Source organism: Elgaria multicarinata, chromosome 8 (assembly GCF_023053635.1).
Source record: "Elgaria multicarinata webbii isolate HBS135686 ecotype San Diego chromosome 8, rElgMul1.1.pri, whole genome shotgun sequence".
NCBI lineage: Eukaryota > Metazoa > Chordata > Lepidosauria > Squamata > Anguidae > Elgaria > Elgaria multicarinata.
In genome coordinates, this window is record NC_086178.1 from 50,871,569 (window position 1) to 50,897,148 (window position 25,580).

The 25,580-nt window shown below is 45.2% G+C and overlaps 1 protein-coding gene across 3 annotated transcripts in view; it reads left to right on the plus strand.

The window, feature by feature from the left end:
* PFKL (phosphofructokinase, liver type) overlaps nt 1-25,580 on the plus strand; it is a 51,638-nt gene that overhangs the window by 4,271 nt on the left and 21,787 nt on the right. Inside the window, exons 2-10 of one of the 3 annotated variants that reach the window (XM_063132320.1) lie at nt 7,369-7,442; nt 10,571-10,648; nt 15,527-15,716; nt 17,879-18,044; nt 19,250-19,294; nt 19,512-19,620; nt 20,749-20,844; nt 21,425-21,517; nt 24,796-24,921. In XM_063132320.1, the coding sequence (XP_062988390.1) occupies nt 7,369-7,442; nt 10,571-10,648; nt 15,527-15,716; nt 17,879-18,044; nt 19,250-19,294; nt 19,512-19,620; nt 20,749-20,844; nt 21,425-21,517; nt 24,796-24,921 (977 nt within the window). Of the gene's footprint in view, nt 1-7,368; nt 7,443-10,570; nt 10,649-14,128; nt 14,148-15,526; nt 15,717-17,878; nt 18,045-19,249; nt 19,295-19,511; nt 19,621-20,748; nt 20,845-21,424; nt 21,518-24,795; nt 24,922-25,580 lie in introns of those variants that run through there. The other 2 variants (XM_063132321.1, XM_063132322.1) reach the window with 2 other exon arrangements.

Sequence of the window (25,580 nt, forward strand, 5' to 3'; positions counted from 1 at the left end):
GACAGCAGCAGGGCCCGGTAACGCCCCCCGCCCTCCTCTCCCTTACCTGCCTCCGTCCGCGGCCCAGACTTCCTGCGGCCCAGACTTCCTGCTGGAACCACGGGCTCAATTGGAGATGGTGAAGGACCGCGGACGGAGGCAAGTAAGGCCCCCCTCCCCCTTGGTCCCTTACCGGGCTCTGCTGCCGTCGCCGCATGGGCGGCGATGGCGGCAGGGCCCGGTAACCCCCCCCGCCCTCCTCTCCCTTACCTGCCTCCGTCCGCGGTCCATCAGCGTCTCCAATTGAGCCCGTGGTTCCAGCAGGAAGTCTGGGCCGCACTTGCGGCCCAGACTTCCTGGTGGAACCACGGGCTCAATTGAAGACGGCGACGGACCACGGACGGAGGCAAGTAAGGGCCCCCTCCTCCTTACCGGGCTCTGCCGCCGTCGCTGCATGGGCGGCGATGGCGGCAGGGCCCGGTAACCCCCCCTATGGAGGGGGACCGGAGCTCCGATCCGGATCCGGAGCTCCTAGCGGAGTGGAGTGGGCACAGGTGGAGTGGGGGCGGGGCGAAGCGGGCCGATCCGAAAATGGCGGATCTTAAAGTGAAGCGGAGTGGGGGGTCCGTGCACACCCCTAGTTGAAACTAGTGGACCAAGAGGTTATTTTCTCCCAGTTTAAAACTTTGGCTCCAGTTGCAGTCTGGAATCCATGTGGATATTGATGACAGTTGGACCCAATGGGCAGAGCTTTGGCCTCAGAATTGAGAGATCTAGGTTCAGATTCCAGTGCTTCTGTATATTTTCTAGAATGATGATCAAGCAAATCACAAAGTCATACTATTTTCTACTCCCTTTTGTGGTCCATAGCTGCAATTGTGATGTCAGAGCACAAAACCATAGAAAGGGAATTATGTTCTAATGTGTGGTTTCTCTGTGGTTTAATATTTAGCTATATAATAAACCCACAGACTGTTTGTTTCCCCTGCTGTAAATTAGTTTACGGCTACAGTTAAAGATTAGTTAACAGTGTGTTCTGCTGAATGTAGGAATTCTTTTAAGGACTATGTGCTGAAAGAGCACAGAAGAATAAATTCAAGATAAGATTGATTAATTTGGCTCAAAGAGTATACATGATAAATTCATAAATTTGGGCAATAGGATATTTTTCAACTAACTGAGAAGAATGAGGTCCTTTCAATTCATCTGGCTAACATGAAAAGTAAGATTCTTATCAAGAAATGCTATTTGAGCTTTCTTTAAATAAGAGTGACTTACTTTGGATGATGATAGCAGCATCCCAGGCACTGCAAAATCACTAATATCATTTGCACACAAAAAACCACCCAATCCTAAAACATAAGAGATCTTCCAAACTTCAGTTCTCCAAAGTTGCAAACGTTTGACAACAATGCATGTGCAACTAATCTGATAAATTTCCCAAATTAACAGATGTTCATTTAGCTTTATATCTGTTAACTGCCCTGAACACTATAAATGACAAGGAATTCCATGAAGGTGAGTGTGCGAGCTGCTGGAGAAAGAATGGATCCCTCCATCCCTCCTCAGCAGCCCACTTGGTAAAAGGCATTTTCCCCCTGGCATGAGGGAGAAACTAGTAGCCTGAGTTTCCATGCTGACCACAAAGGAGAGAACTTCCCTTTCTCAACCACCAGCATGGAAATGCAGGTTACTAGCTTTTTAACAGGGTAGTAAATATATTGCAGGCTAGTAACTTTTGTGGACTTATTTACAGGGCTGTGTTCATTCCTTAACGTGTGTGTGCTTATGTACCATCTCTGCCATGTCCTAACTGTGACACATTTTCCGCAGTTGTCCATTTTGTACAAACATCCATTTTGTGTATGATTTTGTCCAACCTAGTTTAAGTGATTCTCTCCTCCCCCGCAACATAAAGCATAAGATTACATAATGCAATGCAGCCAACCCTACAGTATAGGCAGTGATGGGTAGCTCTGAAAACGGTCCACCCTCTGAAGGCTTCACCCAGATCCCCTTTACCTTTCAGCACAGGTGTGTTGCTCTTTCAGCCCAAAGGCCAAATTCCATTTGGAGAAGCTCTGGGGCCACATTCCAGCAGGGAGTGGGGCCCAAAATACCAGAAATACTTGCTGCTACTGCCAGTAATTAAGCCTTAGGTGAGGCATTTCAACCATTAGAATAGGAAAAATACTGCACAAAAGCTGTGCAAGCAACTGGTAGTTGGGGGGAAAGGGGATTGGGGAAGGGGAAGGGAGGGGATTTGGGGAAGCCCAACCAGGACAGATTTGGCCTGCAGGCCTGAAGTTCATCACCCCTGTTTTAGCAGATGCTTCATCTTTTTCTACACTCACTGATAGAAATATCTGGTTGGTTGGGGTTTTTTTTACTGGAAAGAGGGTTTTGAGGAATATATTGTATGCTGGAGGCTTGATTCAATGGTTTCTGGAATGACTGTGACATACTGCAGGAAACCAAGCCTCTCTCTGGAAGCTTTCCCCACACAGAGAGAAATGAATGGAAGCACGGCAGAATTTTGTAGCTGATATGGCCTAAGAACAAAGTGCAGCACGATGACAATGAGACAGATGGTACTAGACAGATGGCCAGTTGCAGTTGCTGCCTCTAATCAGTTAAATTATTGCATGTGCTCTAATACATCTAAACCAAATATTTAACAACTGACTTAAAAGCCATACTTTTTTTAAAAAAAAATTGCACGTATTTACCTTCCATGTGTGCAACCTGATGCAGGCTTCCATCCAACCATAACATCTCATATAGTTGGGAAGAGCAGCTCCACAGAATGCAAAAGGGATTCTGTGGCTTTCTGGATTCAGAGATTCATTTTGAGCAGCTGTCCTTTCCAATGGTTTTGGTGCTTTATGTTTTTGTCTAGAAACAAAGAAAGAAACAACAAACACTGGATTCACACAAAATGCTAACCCACTCAGTGTGGGTTGTTGTTGAACTGTGGGTTAGTATTTTGTCTGAATGCAGTGCGTTTTCTGCAGGGTTGCTTGTAAACAACCCAAAAACAAGCCAAGCGTTCTCAAGGTGGCGTATTCAAGAAAAATAAACCACCCTGCAGAAAACATGCTGTGATCAGACAACACGATAACCCACCTGGCAGAAAAAGCACTGCATTTTGACAACATGATAACCCATGGTGGGTTGGCGTGTTGTGTGAATCAGGTCAATTCTTAAGTAGCCACTTTCAGTTGTCATAGTGCAGCTTTCTTCAACCTGGTGCCCTCCAGAGTTGAAGTCCAACACATTTGGAGAGGACCAGGTCGGGTATCGTTGTCCTAGTGGAAGAAAAGTGGGGTAAAAAGTGTTGCGTAACCAGTAAGTTTTAACACAATAACGTTGGTGGGTGTGAGAGGATCTTGCGACATCAGGTTAAATCTCAGCTTACTCTGGATCCATTTTTGCTCTACCTTGCCTTATTGTTTTGGTATCACTTTAACAGCATTCAGGGGTCGCTTATGCAAAATATTCCTCAATCCAACAAATTAGTTCAATAATTAGGTATTGTGTTTCAACATTTGCCCTGAACCAGAGATGGATCACATGCCAAGAAATGTGGCTTGCCAGTTGTTTTACATGAAGAACCTAGGAATTTTAACCTACAGACAGCAGTCATATAGATCAGAGGCAAGATAGCAATTTGGATCTAAATACAGAGTGGCAAACCCTGCTACTGTTATTAGAGGATAATCGCCCATCTGAGGTTGTGGCCATTTCAGTGGACGCTTGGAGGTAAAGCACCCCCACCCATGCAGAATGATCTGGTGGTTTTCCACATGCAGTTGGAACCTGCATTGGTTTGGATCTTCCCTTTTCTTTTGCATGCAGCAAGATCCCATGTAACAAGTGTTCCACATGGTCAATGGCTTCATTGCATCAGGGCAACTGCATTTGGTGCCTTCATTGCCATATCAGCAGGTACCTGTGGCTGTGATCCCAAGCAAATGTATATGGGAACAAGCTCTATTAAAATCCACTGAATTTACTTCCAAATAAACAGTTACATTGGGGCTTTATGGCAATTTTTCAACTTTTACAAGTAACCTTGACGTATACTGCCCAGTAGCTGAAGCCCTCTGGACAGTTCACTTACAAATCTTACAGCCATAAAATACAATTACTCAATAAAACATAATATAAAAATCTTGTGTTGTTTCCGATGTTAGTCCTACTTAGAGTAGACCAACTGAACTGAATGGGGCTGAAGTTCCTCATTCCAAAGGGTCTCTTCTAAGCAGGACTAACATTGAATATATTCTTGTAAGTTTAAACAATATAAAACCAAAGTTTAAGAAGGTAAATGAAATGGTTTCCTCTTGGTACTGCAGCAACGATGTGAAACCAGGTGGATAAAGTTGTGTCTTAAAAGCTCTTTGAAACTAATAACATTCATTGTGCAGTTATATGCCATTAAGCAGAACTCAGGCACACTTCATTCCACCCCCACCCCACCCTAACCCCATCACCCCTTTGTATTTAATCCAACATGCACTTAAACAGAAAAAAACAGTCTTACAACTCCCAGCAATTCCTCATCAGTAAGGCTGGTTGGGGAATGCTGGGAGTTGTAGGACTTATTTCTGTCTAAACATGCATAGGGTGGCACCTTTACTGATTTTACTGGAATTCAAATACTGTTAATAGGGCTCTTGTGTTGCAGCCAGGGGACTAAAACATTTTGGAAACTGATCTGCCATTTTGCTTGGAACTACCTGAATAGATTTGTGTTCTAATAACAGTAAAGGTAGGCTCGCCTTCTTTATTGGATTAACTGTGAAGATTTTGGTGTGATTTGGCACATAAGGGTTTATTCTAGACTATGTAGAGATTACCTGCTCGTCAAGCTGGTCTCTTACTTGATGATTGTGCTCTACACCTTGTGGTTAGTAGACTGCTATTTACTCTCCAGAAATGTGGCAATTTCAGACCCCAGACTAAAGATTGTGAGTATTAGCAACTACTGTACAATGCAGATGATTCCCACTGTATAACCTTTTGGAGCAGCCTTCCTCATCTTGGTGCTCTCCCGCACTGTTGGACTACAAACCCCTCATCCCCAGCCACCATCGCCAATAGCTGTACTGGCCGTGGTAGTTGTACTCCAACATGTCTGGGAGGCAGCAGGTTAGTGAAGGCTGTTTTAGAGTTTGGTACAGATTGAGGAAATTGGAACCCAATTGAGATTGGCTGGGGGCGAGAGGAAGGCAGGAAGAACAATGTAGTGGAACTTTGGACTAAAGAAATTGCAAATGAAGGGGACCATAGCTTAGTACCTGACCAAGTGCCTTCCATACTGAAGGTTCGATCCCCACACTCTACAGTTAAAACTGATCTTGGGGAACAGGGCTGGGAAAGGGTCTGTACCTGAGAACCGGGAGAGCTGCTTTCCTGAGCCCAACCTGGGAATTTGTTTTGAATACCAGAACCAAGGTTTGCACGCAAGTCATTTTGCAGACAAATCTACCTCTGTTTCCCTGCCAAAGCGTTCTTGATTTTAGCAGCCTTGTGTGCTTCCGGATGAGGCTTTCATTGCGCAATCACCCTGCCTCGTTCAAAGAATTTTATGTGCGGTCCAGACGATGTTGCCGTCTTCCACTTGCATCCTGCCGTGTTTCCCCACCACTTTTTCCGCCTTTTTCCTTACCACAAAAAACCACTTTAAGAGGGAAAGACGGACTGGGTGCACATGGCCCTTTTGACTAGGAGCCGTTGGCTGGAAGCCCCCATAGTGCACATTACTCAGAGGTCTGCCAGTGGATCCCAGTTTAGAAGCTGGAAGCGCATCCGCTATAGGAAGTGGAGGGAGAGGGAAGCTAAGCAAGAGAAGAGGGGGAGAATTGGTTTCTGAAGAGTAAACCAGAGGAGGAGGAGAAATAAGTTGAGAACAAAAGAATGATGGGAAAGGGCCATGAGAGAGAGACTGGCTGCTTTCACCCGGTCAAGGACAAATGAGAGTCAATAACCAGATGAACTAAGAAAAAGAAGCATCCTGCAGAACTATGGCTTTACTGTTTATGTAAAGGAGGAAGAGGCCTGTGAGGGGAAACATCTGTCAAATCTCCCGGCTTCCAATAAGCCTTCTTTTGTCAGATCAAAGAGAGAAAACCGTACTTAGAGGGGGAAACATGAGGCTTCTAGTGTCTCTGCACAGAAGAAAGCAGGATCACCAGAATCAAAGGGCACGGTCTTGGTATCAGAAACTGAAACGGTGCTGAATGTGGTTTTCATTAGCAAAGGTCATAATATATTAAAATGGAAATTCACTGTTCAGGTCATAGTTCAGACATTTACTTATTGAGTAGCCTTCAGCAAGCTGCTAGTCCTTAGCATTAACCTCACCCCCACAACCTCTAATTTGCAATAATAGGAGTTTTCCCTGCAAGGTTTTTAGACTTATGCAGATAACATATGTGAAATGATTTGGACACTTAAGAAAGGCACTACATTACAAGATTCTTGTAGGAAAAGTTATCGCCCACATCCTGTATGATGCAGAGTTATGGGGATGGGGTGATTTAAATTCTTTGGAACAAGATTCACTGTTATGATGAAGAATTAAGACAGAGCATATGACATTGTTTTGAAAATGCGTTACTATTCCTCTCAAGTTTCACTGCATCATGTTGAGGCCAGATGTTAACAAAGCCTGGCTCCCCAGTGGATATCTCTTTTCTCATTGCAACTCTGCCACAGATTCTGGACGCTGTTGCTTTCTTTCTAATCAAGACATCTCTGGAACTGGAATGGCTGGAAAATTTCTTCCCTCTTTTCACCTCTCACTCAGCAAGCACATACCCGCTGTTTTTGCAAAAGTCAGATGAATGTCTTTATTAATTTTTAATGGTTTTTTTTAAGTTAAAAGATTGTTTCCATTTGGCACATGGTTGCCTCTTCCTCAGTAATTCTTCCTCAGTAATTCTGCCAAATTGGGGAGAGATGCTACACTGTCTTTGGCATTTTCTTTTAGTAGCTAAAATGAAATAAATAAATGCATACATGTTGAATGAGTCGGACAAATCTTTTACGCATCCATTCCCAGGTATGTTATGTCATTTCTGTGGGGTTTCATGCATATTGCTTTCTTCCTCATACCTTTATGTTTGTTTTTTGTCTTCTTTTTTGTGTGTATTAGCCTTTGTTTGCAAGGATGTCACTTATGTTATCCTGAGCACTCTTAACAAAGCAATCCTATATACACATTTACTCAGATGTAAATCCCACCATGTTCAATGGGGTTCACTCTCTAGTAAGTGTTTGTAGAATTGCAGCCTGTGTCTTGTACAACTCATATGGACTGGTTCTTTGTTTAGATTTGGCTCATACTGGGGCCATTGCTTACCTTGCGTTCTCTCTCTCCAGGTATGAATGCAGCTGTTCGAGCCGTCACTCGTATGGGGATATATATTGGAGCTAAAGTGTTCCTGATCTATGAGGTTCAATTTCTCCCCCAACTCTCTCAAAATGCTTCCCCCCCTTCCTGGTGGTTATTGGTATAGTTGTGTTTGGGAGACTGTGAGGGTGTGATAACTGAAGTAGAATCAAGTTTGGTCGATACTGTTCCTTTTCTTCCTCTGTGTGGTGGGAGAGTGAGATGACACCTTTCTACCCTACCTGCTGGGCACACATGTCCAAGTCTGGACATGCAGAGCTGTGATGTTTGCACAAGGTGCTCAAGCATATAGTCCAATGGTTTGAAGGCCCAAATCACAAGGTGAATTCCCAGATTTTTGGGGTTGGCTGTGTGGGTCAGACTGATCCACATTGGATTTTATGCATATATACCGTATTCAAACTTCGTGGGCATCTGAAGGCCGAGTGTCAGAGGTTGGTCTGGCATGCCTGGAGGGTATAGCAGGAAGGCATGAACTTTATTCTCCTCCATACCTGGAGAGAAGATAGTACAGAGTAATGTCCAAAGTGGAACACAGGAACATTGGAAGCTACGTTCTACTGAGTCAGATCATTGGTCCATCTAGCCCAATATTGTCAACACTGACTGTCAGCATCTCTCAAGGGTTTCAGGCAGGATTCTTTCCTAGCCCTACCTGGAGATACTGGAGACTGAACTTACGACCTTCTGTATGCAAAGCATATACTGAGCTGCGGCCCCTCCCCTAGTGGGCCTGGGTTGTGTTAATGTGGTGACAGCATCAGACTCTTTCTATGAAGGTCGGTGCTCAGAAACTGCCCCAACAAGGATGTGAAATTAATAACTACGACTGATTGCATCACAGCCTTTGCTGTACCCCCAAAATCTACCACCTGGGAAGATTAATTCTGCACATTTTGCACAAGCAGAATCAGTACCATTAAACTGTTTTGTGGGGGGAATTTAAAGGACTTATTTGGGAATCCAGGGGACAGTTTCTAGACTAGTTAATCAGAAACAAAAATCAATGGATGTGCATATGAACCAAGTGCACATGGCCATCTGGATCTCGACCATTGTTGTCACCTTTTTAAAAATGTTTCCCATTACCCTTTGGGATTAAGGAACTTCCTTAATATTTTTAAGTGAAACCAGGAATCTAGAATCTAGCATGACACAACACATTTGAAGCCAGATTACTCATGCAGTAAACCAATTTTCCCGGGTGTAACCGTGTCACAATGATTCGTGATGTTGGTTTTCTGGAAAATTTTGAATTGGAAAAATTTCCTATGCAAATCAGGCTAATTGGAATAGGGTCATTTGCCTCAGAAAAAAATCAGTTTGCATCAGAACATTTTCTGGTGCCATAGAGGGTGACCTAATTTAGCACATTCATGGAAATGCAAGTAAAATAAAAAGAAGTAAAAAAGTACCCCATGTTAATATTTTATTCCTGTGCATCACAAGTATTTGACCTGAAATATTTGAGTGGGAGAATTAAAGCCGCTTAATGTAATTGAAATGTTATATTATGTAGGAATTTTTATTGGAATACTTGTAAAAATTTAAAGGCAGTAGCATGTACTTGTTTTCATGTAAGGGAAAGAACAAAGGTTTGGAAATCCGTTGAAGCGCTAATTCTGCCTTCTCCATCATGGGTCCTTTCACTTGTGTTGAACTAAATCTCCCAGCATTCCCCCAATCAGTATGGGTTACTGCGGGATGTAGTGAAATACGTCTAGAGGGTGCCGGGTTGGAGAAGGCTTCACTAATCAACTTTTGCAACTCAAAGGGCTGCATGATATGTTGACAGCCAGTCATCTGTTCCAGCAGAGTTCTGCTCTCTTCCACTAAGCTTGTTTGTGGCTCCTTCCGTTTGGGGCTATCTGTTAGTTCCATTTCACTTTGAGACATACTGTATATGTATTTCAATGACATATCTGTGTATTCTCTCACACACTTGCTAGGGATAATCACCATCAAAACATGAATTACAGCTTTGAAACTGCAAAGCTTGCCTAATATTGTATTTGCAATGGGCATCTATCCATTGTTACTAATGAACTTATGAACTGGAAAATGTGATTGCTGCCAACGTTCACATGAATCGCAAGAAGAGCACAGAGCATGGAATTATTGGCAGCCTGCACCCAAGGAATATGGGGCAACTAAAAAGGGCACGTGATGGCACGACGATCAAGTTAGAACTAAATATCACTACTCCACAAAAACAGGCAATTGAAAAAGTTCTTTGACACGCAAAAGTAATTGTAGCATAAGAACTTAACAACATGTTTTATAAACAACAAATGTTGAGTACCTTGTAATATGCCTGCAGTAATGCAACAGCTAAGTCACTGGTTAATCTTATCAAACCCAGTGGTCCGTTAGTATAATCTTCATAGGAAAGTTTAAGGAATGGCAATGATCAGTTAAACAGACAAAAACATCTTCGTTCTTGTGATAACTTCTGTCTGTAAGTCCACAATAAATGCTGCTCTGATTGTTCAACTGCTTATCACAATTTACAGAGGCAAAGACCAAACTGTTCAGGTTCAGCTAAACATGGATGGCCTCCAGATATTGTTGAACTCATACTCATCAGCCTCAGCCAGCATGCCCAATGGCCAAGGATAATGGGAGTTATAGTCCAATGACCACAGGTCCCCCATTCCTGATAACAGGTTACCTGTTTGCTGAACTGTTTCAATTAAGTAGTTTTCCTCATGAGCATCTTGCTGTTCAGCAGGCCTCCCAAGAAATCCAGTTGTGGGCTTGTAAAACCCTTTGCTTTCAATAGTCAAGATCAAGTGCAGTATTGCAGAAATGTTACAATGTATTGAGTAACTGTCTTTGTAATGCATGTTGTTAAGTTTTTCCAGTGGTCTTGCTTTTATATCCAAGAGCTTCCCATTGTATCGTCTGCTTGTGTGTAGTGGCAATCTTGTAGAGAAGCAACAGGGGAGGATGGAGGCAGAGGCGTTGGAGGGTGGTGCGTCTTGTTCTGTGTTCTGCCTCTTGTAGCCCTTTGGTGCATAGTAGCTTTTAAAAGGTGGGGAAGAGTATTTTGTATATGTTTTTAAGGGACCCTGGTGCCACTCCCTATGTAGTATATTAATTTTAATGGAACATGGCACAAGCTTTCCTGATGCAGCGGTGCCTTCACATTGCTGTCTTTCCTCTTTGCAGGGTTACGAGGGACTGGTGGAAGGAGGAGAGAATATCAAGCAGGCAAACTGGCTGAGTGTATCCAACATCATTCAGTTGGTAAGGCTTGGGAGATTGCTTTTCCTGACTCCCTGCTGGGCAAGTAGACAGACGTCACGAGGTTTTCTGTCTCAGGCCTGTCTATGGTTCCGCATGACTCCTCAAGTACAGAACTCTGACTTAGCTCTGAGTTAGATGAGCATTTCCAAGTTTGGGTGGTAACTTTATGGATGTCAGTGAGACATAACCATCGCCTCTCATGGTCCCATTTTTTTTGGTGGTGGTGGGGAAATAGATGTACACACTGGGGAAAGGGCAGCAGTGGGGTACCAATATAGCCTTTGTATTCTTTCAAAAGTTCTAATCAGTGCTCAGATCACTAGTTATGGCCTGTTTCAACTCCCATACCTTCCTTTGTCCTCTGTTGATAAGCAGTACTGATCCCAAACTCCTGATTGGATAAAAGCAACCATCTCCTTAGAAGGCTCCATGTTAGAGAGGAGGAAATGGGGATTGGAGCAAAAGCATACACAGTGTGTTAATTCAGAGCAAGGAATGTAGCTATGGCACAGGGGGTTAGATTACAGAACAGCAAAATGTGGTATGTTGATGAGCCGTAGGAATCACTTGTTCATTTTAAGCAAGGACTTGTACTAGTCTGGGTACTGCTTAAATTGGAGGTGGAGGCTGTACTTGCTGCCCCTTTAGAGGAAGGGGAGGGGAGCTTTGGTACATCTGCTCCTAGCTGGAGTTCTAGAGGAATCCTGGATGGTAAGATTTCAGGAACTGCCCTACGTTAGCTGTGTTTGCACATAACATTAAGCCAGGTATCTTGACTTTATAAACCACAATGCTTGTTCACAAAGCTAATTCACTTCTCCCTTCACATGAGCAAGTAAACAAACCAAAAAGGGGATCCCTTTATATTCCATTTAAATCCAGAAATTATGGTTTATTGCACCCAAACAAGTAAGGATTCATATGCCAACAACAAACCTTGGTTTAAAGCTGGTTTATGCTCCCGTGTGTGAGTTCGGACAAAGGTGTCGCCTTTCTGGTTGGTTTACCTACTTGCAGAAATGTAGCAGCAAATGGGCTGCATGCCCCAGCAATCTGCTGATTCACATTGTGGTTTATTAAGCCAGCATGGCTGACTTAGAGTTATGTGCGAACGCAGCCATTGAATCAGACCGGTCTTATCCAGTAAAGTCTGTCCTGACTAGCAGAAGCTCTTCAGGGTCTCAGGCAGATGACTTTTCCAATCTTGCTCCCTAATATGGCCCCAGTCGTGAGATAAGGCAAGGCTCCTCCCTGTACCGGTCCCTTAGCCTAATCTTTACAGCGGGTTCCCAGGGATCATTTTCTTCTGGGAATTGCAAGGAAGTGTTGAGATAGGAGAAAGAAGCTATACCTCCTAATCAGTTGCTTTCAATTCCTTTCATTCCTGATGCATGCCCCAGTCTAAATCTCCTGAGCATAAGCGATACGTCCCTTCTTGTCCGCATGCAGTAGCAGTGACTGATAACTTTCCAGAGAGACCCGTTTGAATTCATCTTGACTCCCCAGCATGTTTAATTTGCCCTTTTCCCTTCACCTTTACAATTTGCCCTTTCTACCCCATTTCACAGAAGGTCAGGCAGTGGCTTTTGACTTGTTGCACTACCGGAGCAAATTATATTAGATGGATGGAATAATGCTTATATCCTTGGCCCAACCCATTATGCCAGCCCAAGAGATATGAAATATTTTGTGATGGGACCCTTTGAAAATAGCTGTGTCATGCGATTTGTACGTTTGTTTGGGTTTTTTGAGATGTTGCTAAATTGACTTTTTCCCTCTTTGGGTTCAAGAAAGGGTGTTTTATTTCAAAGATGATTTGCAAGGCCTTGTCAGTTTTTAAATCAGACTTCCCACAGCTGGCATAGGTGTTTAAACAGTGCAAATAAATAGCAACTGTCTCTTTCCCACACCATCTAACATGAAGCAGTCTAACTGTCTGAGTGCCACAACCCCAGATTTCTAGTTCATCACATAATCTGAGGAATGGGAGGGCCTGGTGTCCTTGCTTAGCATCATGGGGTGCTTCTTTTATTAGCTTTTATTGATTGCAGCCACGCCGATGGTAGCCTGGTGGGGAAGGGGACCTTGAGAGCCACTTCTTCTCAAATATTTTCACAAGGACACAAGCATACTTTTGCAAGAGCGGAAAGCGCTTCTGCTTTCCAGTGAGTACAAAATATACATTCCTAATGTCAGCTATGGAAGACCTGCATGTACACTCCCAAGAGAGGCTAGCCTAGCCCCTGCTATGACCTGATTCACACATAGCAGCATCCCATGGGTTGTTTAACCCATAGTTGGTTGGGGCCACACACAAGGGAGCATGCCGCCTCCCGCCTTTTCACCACGTCTGCTTTGCATCCAATTTAGCAAACAACCCAGGAATGCCCCATTCCTGGATTGTTCGCTGCAATGTCTGAACCCCGTACTCTGGGTTGTTGAGGGACAAACACACCTGAGTTTTAACCCAAGAACAAATCATGGGTTAAAACTCAGAATTCTTTCTCTCTCAACAACCCAGAGTGCTTGGTTCAGACATTATAGCAAACAGGCCAAGAACCCATGGTTTGTCATTAGGTGTGAACAGTCAACATGGCCTTTGCAGTGCCAGGTGAAACTCTTTTTTATTTTTGCAGGGTTTTTAGCCGTTCCCTTTTGTTTTAAATATGTTATTACATTTTCAGATCTTTTCCTGCTGATGGTTTTTTACTCTGGTTTTATACATGCAACATTTTATATTATGTTTTATCAAGTTGTGTTTTAGGGTTTTAATTTTTGTGAACTGCTCAGGGGAACTTTGGCAGTTGGGCGGTATAAAAATGTAATAAATAAACTGCAGTATTGCACTGCTTGCACATTCCACTTGGGAAAGGAGGGCCAGGCTTCTGTTTGCATGGATAAAAGCCACAGCTCACATACATATGTGCCCTAGCTGACAAGATTAGGTGTGCATTTTGTACTTTGCTATCTATACCCAAACACAAAGTATCTGATAAGGACAAGTCCTTATGGTTAAAGTGTATGTGTGATACAAGCACACATTGCCAGGAACCCCCGAATAGTTATTGTGTATCTACGTGAGGAAGCGGTGCATTTTCCTAGTACGTTGAGGTGAAGCAGCCCTGCTTAGCTGAAATATTCAGAGTATGAGTAAGAATGTGTTGGAAGAGAGTCAACAATTCCTGGTTCTTGACTCGACTCTCCTTCATTTCCTTCAACCTGGCTTAAAATATCCATGCTACGCCTGGTTTCTGGACATCTCGGAAACTTCACTGCAGCCTGGGTCTAATTGAGCTGTTCACTGTTCCATGGCCGGTCAATCTGGGCCAGTGCTGTGGTTCTCCCAGCACTGAGCTGGATTTGCGTGCCAAGTGGATCTGAGTGTCAGGAATTTGTCTGAACCGGACTCGTTCAGCCCACTCACGAGAGTGTTTGTGTTGTTTTCCCCCTTCTCCTTAGAGCCTTTCCTAGTTTGAGCGGTGTGTCTCCTTTCCCTCAGGTAACAGTCCGGTCTTGCATGCCTGTGCAGGAGTGCCCCCTCTTGTCTTTGGCTCTTTCTTGCCTGCCTGCTGCTGTTCTTGACAACAGCCCCCGTTTCTGATGAACATGAGCTTAAGCAAGGCTGGTGCGTTGTAAGCAGTGAGTTCTCCCACCTGCCCATCTTAGCCGGAAGACAAGGACAGTGGCTCTGCCAGTTTCCTGGCTGCTCTTGCATCTCCGTAACTGCTCCAAGCAAGAAACTAACTGGGCTAACAGCATGATCTCCTGGTCCCCAGACCTTCTCGGCACTTTGCTCTTTGAATTGCCAGTAGCACCAGCAACTTGCAATCACCATCTTTATGTTTCTTCGCCCCTCCCGCTTTCTTTCTCGAAAGTGACACTTACTGATAACTGTCCAAAGTTTTCGCTCGATGGATGGAGGCTTGTTGTGCTAAACCATCTCTGTCATCCATCTCCATTGCAGAAGGACAGCGGGAGGGTCTTAGGGGCAGTTCATTCCCCCAATCGCAGCTGAGTTTGTCAACACTGTGAGGATGAAGGCAGTGGAATCAGCTGAGCAGAAGTTCTGTATACAAAGGATTGTGAGATGGGTGTGATTTTGAGTGTACTGAGAGATGCCTCAGAATGAGTCAAACTTCACTGGGCTGCTGCTATGTAAGGCCTGGGTTCCCCTAGTTTTGATGTCCAAGGAAGTCCCTTTCAAAAGGAGAATTGGCCTGGTGATAAGACCAGCTGTTCTATGGCATCTATCACATTAGCAATATCCAGAGCTGCTTGTATCGTCAAAATGCTGTATTAATACTGCAATAGCAAAGTTGCTGAAGACCATAGATCAGGCAGCAAGGCTTCACACACACACACATGATCTCTTCCATGCATTTTTGCTGTATATTGTGGTATTAAAATCATGGTTTTAATGATCTCTTCCATGCATTTTTGCTGGTATTAAAATCATGCCACGTCTTGGGCCGATCACACTTCTCTTCATAGCAGGATAGAAATAAGAATCCTGCACAATCTTCCTGAGCCTGCATGGCATGTGCCTTTTGTAGCTAGAGGATCCAGCATTTTCAAATCTGCTTGAATCGAGCTGCAAGCCGTTTTTTCTTAAGAACTGCCAGGCTGGATCAGACCAAGGGTCCATCTAGTCCAGCATTCTGTTCACACAGTGTCCGGCCAGCTGCCTGTGGAAAGCCCACAAGCAGGGCATGAGAGCAACAGCACTCTTCCGCTTGTACCCATGTTGATTGGAACTGCCATCCTTTCAAAGACCAGTCTTCTGCTGTTGACCTCTGGGCTCCTCTGCGGATCTGTCTGCTGCTTCTTAACTTGTTTTGAGGCTGAGCTTCCTTTCTCATTTGGCTTCTTTGTCTGTAGGGTGGCACCATCATTGGCAGTGCCCGCTGCAAAGCTTTCACCACTCGGGAGGGCCGCCTCCAGGCAGCCTACAACCTGGTCCAGCATGGCATCACCAACCTGTGTGTCATCGGTGGGGATGGCAGCCTGACGGGCGCGAATATCTTCCGCACAGAGTGGGGCGGCCTTTTGGAGGAACTGGTCAAAGAAGGTAAGGGGAAGGATGAGCCTGAGCTACAATCCAAGGCAACATCATCATCATCATCATTAAATATATATATATATATATATATATATATATATATCCTGCTTCTCCCTCTAGATCGAGGCAGGGAACAACACCAAATAGAAAACACCCTAAATTACATAAAACTGATTAAAAACATATAACATTTATATACTATTAAAAGGCATCTTAAAGTTCATCTGGGTAGGCGTATCGGAAGAGATGAGTCTTTATGGCTTTCTTAAATTCCAGAAGGCTGTTAAATTGACGAATCTCTCCCGGCAGGCCATTCCACAGTCTGGGAGCGGCAGAAGAGAAGGTCCTCTGGGTAATGGTTGTCAGCCTAGTTTTTGCTGACTGTAGTAAATTCTTCCCAGAGGACCTGAGTGTGCGGGGCGGATTGTACGGGAGAAGGTGATCCCACAGGTAACTTGGACCCAAACCATGTAGTGCTTTAAAGGTAATAATCAACACTTCATACTTCGCCTGGAGGCCAGGAGAATGTTCATTCCCTTTTCCAGCTCTAAGCTTGGAGCTGGGCTGGGGGGTGGGGAGAAGAAGCCATTGTCCCCCAGCAGCTCCCTGTGCCTCCGGTTTCCAGCTTCATCCTGGAGGGGGAGGTGCATCGGCTTGCTCTGCTTCCCAGCAGTCACTTTGTGCTCAAAGCACCTGCCAGGTGCAAAGGGAGGCCCAGGTGCCTCTGCCTCCCACCTCCAGCCAGGCCTGTAGCCGGGGAGGGCTGCCACCTAAGTTTTTCTTGCCCTCCCCTAATTTTTTTTTACAATCCCCCCCCCTGTATTTGTAGCCACCCCTCCCGAACCTTTAGACTGGCTATAGGCCTGTCTCCAGCACAGAGCTTAAGTGAGGAGGCAGATGTGCACTGACCTGCCTTTGCCTGTGGCTCCAAATTTGGGTTTCATTCATTTCATTTATTACATTTTTATACTGGCCAGTAGCCGAAGCTCTCTGGGAGGTTTGCAAGGATTAAAAACCTTAAGAATAACAGTATTATGCATAATCAAAATACATTTTCATCTTGAGCTTGGCTCCCTTTTCACCACAGCAAGGAGGGGAGCAGGATTTTTGAACCCGGGGGTGGGGGTCGGTCATCTCTTACTAATGTTGCAAGCCAAATCCAGGAGGCGCCTTTGACTCATGCAACCAGGCTTCAGATGGCAGCAACAACAGCAAATGACTATGCTGTTGGAAAGAAGTATTGGATTTTCCTAGGTACAATAATTGATTTTTGAGTGCTTTGAAAAAATACATGTCAATAAAACCTTGGTTTGAAACTGTTTCCTGTGCATGTTATTTCATTCCCTGTTTAATTTCCTCAACTTCCCACCTCCTCTCCATGTCTCCATTGTCCTTATAATTTCAACCTTTGGGGAAAGTGCCTCACTATAAAGGGCTTTACATAGATTCAACTGCACACTCGCTTCCTCTCTCATAGCACAATAGACACAACAACAAAAGTGAAGATCAAATGAGCAGAATAAGCAACCTTCAGTTCCACAGAAAAACACAGAGGGACCAAGTCTTCTAAAGCCAGCTGCTGTGTTTGCATTTGAAAAGATTTCCAGCTGATGAAGTCAATGGTAACTGGATATGTAGGGTGTGAGTCTCCACCTTGATCCAATTTTAAAACAGTTCTTGGCTTGAATTTTTTTAAAAAATGATTCTGCATTCAAGCCAGTATCATTGACAAAGAACAACATGTTGTACTACTTATCAAGATGCCATTACAAATCAAATTGAAAATACAATGAGGTCCAAACCGTATTTACAGACTCACTTTTAAAAACATAACACTTTTGCCATTTATCGCTTCCAGTTATGCTAACTCCATCCCATTCTGTCACTCTCTAAATGTCGTTGGAAAGAGGCAATTTAGTTGTGATTTCATTCATATTCATCTAGGAACATAGGAAGCTGCCTTATACTGAGTCAGGCCATTGGTCCATCTAGCCCAGTATGGTTGACACTGACTGGCAGCAAGGGCAATTCAGGGTTCCAGGCAGGAGATTTCCCTGCCCTACCTGCAGACGCTGGGGACTGAGCCTGGGTCTTTCTGCGTGCAAAGCAGGTGCTCTTCTGCCACTCAGCCTCGGCCCCCCCTGTGCTAATTCTCTGCCATTCTTCCTCAGGGAAGATCACTGAGGAGGTGTCTCAGACGTACTGTCATTTAAACATTGTGGGCTTGGTGGGTTCCATTGACAACGACTTCTGTGGCACGGACATGACCATTGGCACCGACTCTGCCCTGCACCGTATCATGGAGGTGATTGATGCGATCACCACTACGGCCCAGAGGTGAGTGTGTGATTTCTCAAGCCTATTCTTTCCTGTCTTCATTTCCACATGCATATGCACACACCATGCCAAGAGAACTAGCCAGAGAGTTACATAACCAGCAATTACTTCCTGCCTTTTAGCAGCATTTTCCCTAGATGTGGTGATTCAATTGCTTTTCTGGGTCTGATTCCTGTTAGATCCTTTCCAAATAATTGATTCTTTTCTCTTTCTTTTCTTCTGTTTTCTTTTTTGTCTTCTCTTCTTTCTTCTTGCACTATAAAAGCAACTCATTTGTTGCAAATATCTTCATCCAAGGCAGTTCTGTTGTTGTGTAGACAATTTTTTTTAAAAAAACCATGCAAATACTTTGTTATATGTTTACTGTCTCACTTTTCAGATCCTGCACTGGAACCCTCATATGATAATATTCCCCCCCACCCCAAGGTGGTCAGAAGCAAGGCCCAGTTGCCTTTCTTGACCATGTGGCTCCATAAATCTTCAGAGCCAAGCAGCCACTGCTGCTATGGCCTTCCACCTCTTTTTCCAGTGGTTGTGCGCTTCCTCTCTCCTGGGTTCAAGGGCACAACCCTGCACTTTTTTTCAGAGGAGAGAGGCAACAGCCCCTTCTTCAACGTCCGGTATGGCTTGTTTTCCAACCCAGACCCACACATTTTAGCTTGCTTTGGTAATCAGCCACAATTTGTGCCTGCCACTGACTTTGTATTTTGCACTGATGGAGAAGGTGGGGCCTTGATGGTAACATCACGCTGAATGCCTCCAAGGCCCAGCATTTATTTATTTATTACATTTTTATACTGCCCAATAGCTGAAGCTCTCTGGGCGGTTCACAAAATTAAAACCATAATAAAACAACCAACAGGGGCTCATTCGGGTCTTGCTCAGAAGCCAGCGAGATGTCTTCTCCCAGGTCTGGAGATGTCTTGCTGCTTTCAGGCCCTTTCCAAAGTCAGAACAAGGTCTGGGAGATTCCCCCACCCTTCTTCAAAAAGTGTGTTCACCGTCGGCTTCTGGGCCCAACTTTAATGGTGTCTGCTCTCCCTGTCCAGCTAACGTACGTGTGTGTGTGTGTGTGTGTGTGTGTGTGTGTGTGTGTGTGTGTGTGTGTCAGAGAGAGAGAGAGAATTGGATTAATGGGAAAATGTTGTTTGGGTATACATTGAATGAACCTCCGGATAAGCCCGTGCTCTCATTTTGCCTTGCAGTCACCAGAGAACGTTTGTACTGGAGGTGATGGGCAGGCACTGTGGGTAAGAAAAGAACATTGTTGTTTGTTAAATCAAAGTAGGATTGGGGTTTCCCAGTTAGGGGATTAAGCCTAAAGAGAGGTGTGTGCATTATGGGCTGCCTCCCACCCCAAATGTAGGGAGCCCTGAATTATGTGGGATCCTGAGGGCCATTTCGTTCACCTTCATTGATATTGAGGCCTGCCATTCCCAAGCTGACTCTCTGAATCTTGCTCTCCAGATACCTTGCCTTGGTTTCGGCACTGGCTTCTGGAGCTGACTGGCTTTTCATCCCTGAGGAACCCCCTGAGGATGGCTGGGAGGATTTTATGTGTGAGAGACTTGGGGAGGTGAGTGGTGGCAGGACCTGTTCCTCGGCTGTGTAATCTTGCTCTGGATGTGACAAGTAAAAAAGAGTGTGGATGGTTCAGTTTCATTAACTTCTGCAATGAAATTTATTTTATTTATTACATTTTTATACTGCCCATCAGCTGAAGCTTTCTGGGCAATGCACAACCAAAGACCACAAAATATAACAAGTACAATGCCTGGCTCATGGCCCCATCACAATTAATGAGACCCTATTTCTCTAGATCATTGAGGCAGATCCTTAGGCCTGAAGACCTTTAAGGTTCCCTGGATGGCCACACCCCTTCCCTGGCCCCTCCCCTTTACCCCAACCACAAATTTCTCAGGATTTGTGCAGTTTTCCCCCATTCTAAAAGATTGCAATGCCTCTCCTAAGGCATAGTTCCTGGCAAGCTACATTAGGCTTCAAGCTACAATAGGCTGGCATATTTAGGCCCCTCCCCCTTTTGCCCCACCCACCACTGGAACACAGCCCCCAAGAGCTTCTCTGAAATGGAATTCAACTGTCGGGCTGAAATGGGTTCCACACCCCTGCTGCTGATAGCTTAGCATAGCTTTCCCCAAGCTGGTGCCCTCCAGACATGTTGGATTGCACCTTCCATCATTCCTGCTGACCATGCTGGCTGAGAATGATGGGAGTTGCAGCTGAACACATCTGGAGGGCACCAGGTTGAGAGAGGCTGGCTTAGCAGGAACATGACTTCTATCTATGAATGTATAGTACACCATCTTAAGGCAGCTTTCCAGCTCCATCTGTGCTGCTCTTCTTGAAAACTTTCCTTGAAGTATCTTCTGCTACGCGTAAGTGCAGTTGGTGCTGGGTAACAAAAGCTGGCCAACCGAGCCACAGAAAGAAGGGTAAGATCAAGCCTCGCAGAGTTGAGGAGTACAGATGCAAAGGATTCAGAAGCCCCAGCTGTGCTTAGAAATTCCTATCTTCCTCTTTCTCGGCACGCAGAAACGACAAGCTCTTTGAGGAAAGTGGGGCGAACATCCAGGAGGTGAAGCCCAGGTGTTCCTGTTAGGATTATGAGAGAGCCCCAGCCAGTGTAGGCTCTTGTCTTTGCCTGATGCATCAGCCATTGGCTTCCATATTCTTATTTGAACAGGCACGGAGCAGAGGATCCCGACTGAATATTATCATCATTGCTGAAGGTGCTATCGACAGGAGTGGGAAGCCTATCACCTCTAACTATGTAAAGGATGTAAGTGACTTCTGTAATGGGGTAGATCAGAACAGAGCGAAAAAGCTCGGCGACACAGATCTCAGGGAGGAAAAGGCCGTTGCAGGCTTTTCCTTATTTTGGAAGTGTCTTCAGGGCAAAGATTTCCTGTGGACTTGGCGTCGCCATTTAGGTTTCCTGCGTTTCTCCAGTCTTTGGATCCACTGAAAGAAATTTGAACTGGCTATTGTGAGCTGTAGTGCTGATATCGTTGTAAACACGTCTGCCCTGTAGCCCCTCTCCCAGGCTACCAGGAGAAAGGGAATCGGATGGGAAGGGGAGGGGTGCACAGATGTCTAAAGTTTATGAGAGCCAGTGTGGTGTAGCATTTAGAGCGATGGAGATCCAAGTTCTAGTCTTCCCACTCGTCCATGGAAGCTCACTGGGTGACTTTGGGCCACTGAATCTCAGCCTAACCTACCTCACAGGGTTGTTTTAAGGATAAAATAGAGAGGAAGAGGAGCATGTACATTGCCTTGGGCTCCTTGGAGGAAAGGCGGGATAAGGAATAAATGTTGAAATAAATATATTTTCCTCCCCCCCCGCCCCGCTTTCTGATCAGCTGGTTGTGAAGCGTCTTGGCTTTGACACTCGTGTGACTGTGCTTGGCCATGTGCAGCGTGGAGGGACCCCCTCAGCATTTGACCGTGTCCTGGTAAATATGACCTTTTTAAAACTTCAATGGGCAGACCTTTCAGGGCCTAAATGCCAGCTTCCTACCCTGTTCAGCTCATGCGGAAAGGTGGGTCTGAGTTGAGTATCTTGAAAAAGCAGGGACCTCACAGACTGAACGCCCACGTCTGCTGCCATGCAGAAAGCAACAGTCCACAGGTGTCCTGCATTGTGCCCCCCTCTGTATAGGGTCAAGGGGCTAGAGCAGCTTCCCTGTGGGGAGAGATTACAATGTCTGGGGCTGTTTAGCTCAGAAAAAAGGTGACTAAGGGGAAACATGATAGAGGTGTATACAATTATACATGGTGCGGAGGATGTGGACAGGGAGGCATTTTTCTCCCTCTCTCGTAATACTAGAACCCGGGGTCATCCCATGAAGCTGATTGCTGGGAGATTCAGGACAAATAAAAGGAAGCACTTCTTCATGCCGCACATAGTTGAACTATGGAATTCACTTCCACAAGATGTATTGGTGGCCACCAATTTGGATGGCTTTAAAAGGGAGTTGGACAAATTCATGGGGAAGGATGAGACTATCAGTGGCTACTAATCCGGCTGGCTACGTGTTACCTCCATTACCAAAGGCAGTATGGCTCTTTATGCAAGTTGCTGGGGAACATGAGGGGAGGGGATGCTGTTGCCTCATGTCCGCTTGTGGGTTTTCCACAGGCACCTGGTTGACCACTGTGTGAACAAAATGCTGGGCTAGATGGACCCTTGGTCTAATCCAGCAGGGCTCTTTTTATGTACTTAGGAATAATAACTAAAGGCAAATGTTGTTGGTGTGTTGGATAGCAAGTGTGCATCTTCAGATTGGATGCACAGCTGTCATAAGAACGTAAGAAGAGCCCTGCTGGATCAGACCAAGGGTCCATCTAGTCTAGCACTCTGTTCACACAGTGGCCAACCAGCTGCCAGTGAAAAATATACAAGTAGAACATGAGTGCAACGGCACCCTCCCACTCAAGAGGCCTAGGAACTGGTGTACATAGGCACAGCACTTCTGACACTTGGGATTCAATTTCAGCTAATCTTCTAATTTTCCAGTGTACCCATAGTGGGACAGTCTTCACTTCTGCATTTGTCCAGTGGAGGCTGGTGGTTTCGATGTCAGTGGGGCAGTTAATCTGCTTCAGGTTTCAGTCAGAACCAGTCAGAACTCTAAAGGAGCTATCCAATTGAATTTGCTAATTTGCTGTTTTTAATCTTTATTCTGTTTCATTCCTATGTGCACCATTTCAGAATCTATTTTAGATATGAAGCAGTATATAAATATTGTAAATAATACTACTAATCCATGGTGCGTAGCTCCTTTTAAAGTGCTGACAGAAACCCAGAGCGGATTCACCGCCCCCACTGACACCAGAGTTACCAGCCTTCCCTGAGAGTATCTCCTCTTGTTGCAAGCAACTTGCAAAGACACCAGGGGCAGAAGGTTCTCCCTGGACTTCTAGGCTGATCCTGCCTAGTTAGGAGCAAACAGGTTCTTAGCAGAGTTTGGGATTCTGAAAGGGATGGAAAGTATTTGTTCTTCCCTTGTCTTGGGATTGGGCTGGGAAGGGGAGGCTTTGCATTAGATTATCTTTCTAATTATTTCTGGCTCAGCTGCATCTCCGGAGGTTTTCTGGCATTCTTGATGGCGCTGAGATGGAATAGTCTCCTCACTTCATCCCCACCCACCCCAGAAAATAGAATAGGGGTGGAAAATTGCACCAAGAATTCCAGTGTCACAAGAGAAGTCTGGATGAATACGTAATGTGTTTTTCTGTATTCATCTGCCTTCCACGATCTGGCACTCTCCAGATGTGTTGGACTACAATTCTCATGCTAGTTGGGGGATACTGGAAGTTGCAATCCATCAGATCTGGAGGGCCCGAGGTTGGGGAAAGCTGGGCTAGGGATTGTGTGTACCGGGGATGACCTTCTGTCCTGTTGCCTTCATGTCTTTTTTTTTTTTTCTGAAACAGCCCAACAGATGATTTGTTTTTTTTTCCATAACCTTTTGGCCGTCTGGCATCCCCCTGTCTCCAGAGCTCAATTTTGCCATCTACGGTGCTGTGGGATGGGAGGGGCGCTTTTCCAGTTCTTGGCACAGCCTGGCAGTGCTTCCATTGGTATCTGGGCAATCTGGCCCTGCCCATGAGCAAGAGGAAGCACTGTCCGAAAAGGGAAGACCGCTCCACCCCAGCACCGCCCAGAATGGGAATTGACAGGACGAATTTCCCTTTCTTGATTAGGCTGGCAACCCAGCTGAGCTGCATTGCCCTCTGGTCTTGTCTCCCTTTTCCCTTTTGAAGGGGTGGCCCTTTGGGCAGGTTCAACAAAATCTGCCAACACGGCAGAGAACAGGGTGTCTCAGCGAGGGAGAAAATACTTTTGGGAAACTGCTGCTGTGAGCAGGTGTCTGACAGCGCTGCAAAACGTAATTGGGGAAGAGGGAGCAGCTGTGTGCCAACATCCCCTGTGCTCCTCCCAGGGTGTGAGTGTCTTGAAGAAGTGTGTTTGCCTGCAGAGAAACTTTGGAGGCTGTCTCTTCCCACCCACCCCAACCCGTACTCCTGTTGCCGCAAGTCTCTGTCCTGGCTGCATCTCGAAGGTGGACTTTTTCCCACCTTGCAAAGTCTTTGCAAAGTCTTGCTCCTTGGGGGAATTGCCCTTTGCAGTGTTGCGATGTGCAATTTTTGTCAGCTGTGTGTTTCCACTGAGGTAGTGCACTTGCAGACTGCAGGTTCCTGTTAGCATCATAATCTCCCCACCTTTCTATCTTAACGTTTTCCAGCAATGCATACTCATTTTTTGAGAGGCTGAAGCATGCTTTCCAATGCTTGGTGAGGCAAGTTTTGTCTAGCCCGCAAAGGCCTGCCATGCTACAGAATCACAGGAATGCACAAACATGTAGCTTAATGTGCAAGTTATACATATCTTTCCATCTTCTTACATGTCCTGCGCTTCCTGAAAACAACTCTGTTTCAAAAAGCCTTCCTCAGCTCAACTGACCAGCCACTATTTTTACTGGTCCTTTGTTTTAAAGTGAACAATTTTAATTTGCTTTTTTAATCTCCTTTCTTTTTACTGTTTATACCTTTGTGCACCACTCGGGAATCTATTTTAGATATGGAGCGGTATATAAATACTGTAAGTAAATAAATAAATGCCTCCATTTGCCCCCGGCCATGAGTCATGCAATGGCCCCTCTCCCAGCTTGGTAAATGCCAACAGTGACCCAGTCCCTTCACAGGAAATGCACTGTGTGTCTCGCAGAGCAGCAAAATGGGCATGGAAGCTGTGATGGCATTATTGGAAGCCACCCCAGACACGCCGGCCTGTGTGGTGAGTCTCTCCGGGAACCAGTCAGTGCGTCTACCCCTAATGGAATGCGTGCAAGTGGTGAGTATTATTATTATTATTATTATTTATTTATTTATTTATATAGCACCATCAATGTACATGGTGCTGTACAGAGTAAAACAGTAAATAGCAAGGCCCTGCCGCATAGGCTTACAATCTAATAAAATCATAGTAAAACAATAAGGAGGGGAAGAGAATGCCAACAGGCACAGGGTAGGGTAAGCAGGCACAGGGTAGGGTAAAACTAACAGTATAAAGTCCGCACAACATCAAGTTTTAAAAGCTTTAGGAAAAAGAAAAGTTTTTAGTTGAGCTTTAAAAGCTGCGATTGAACTTGTAGTTCTCAAATGTTCTGGAAGAGCGTTCCAGGCGTAAGGGGCAGCAGAAGAAAATGGACGAAGCCGAGCAAGGGAAGTAGAGGCCCTTGGGCAGGTGGGAAACATGGCATCAGAGGAGCGAAGAGCACGAGCGGGGCAATAGTGTGAGATGAGAGAGGAGAGATTTCACAAGACCGTCGAAGCCAAATGTACTCAGGATACAGAGTTGTGACTTTGTTCTTTATCTGAGGGTTTAAGGCAAGGTTGTTGAACCTCAGGTTGGTGGGCCAAATCTAGCCCACTGGGTCTCAATTGGACCCTCGGGGGTTCCCCAGACATGGCCACACACCCATTTCCCTGACTGCCAAACATTTGGTGGTT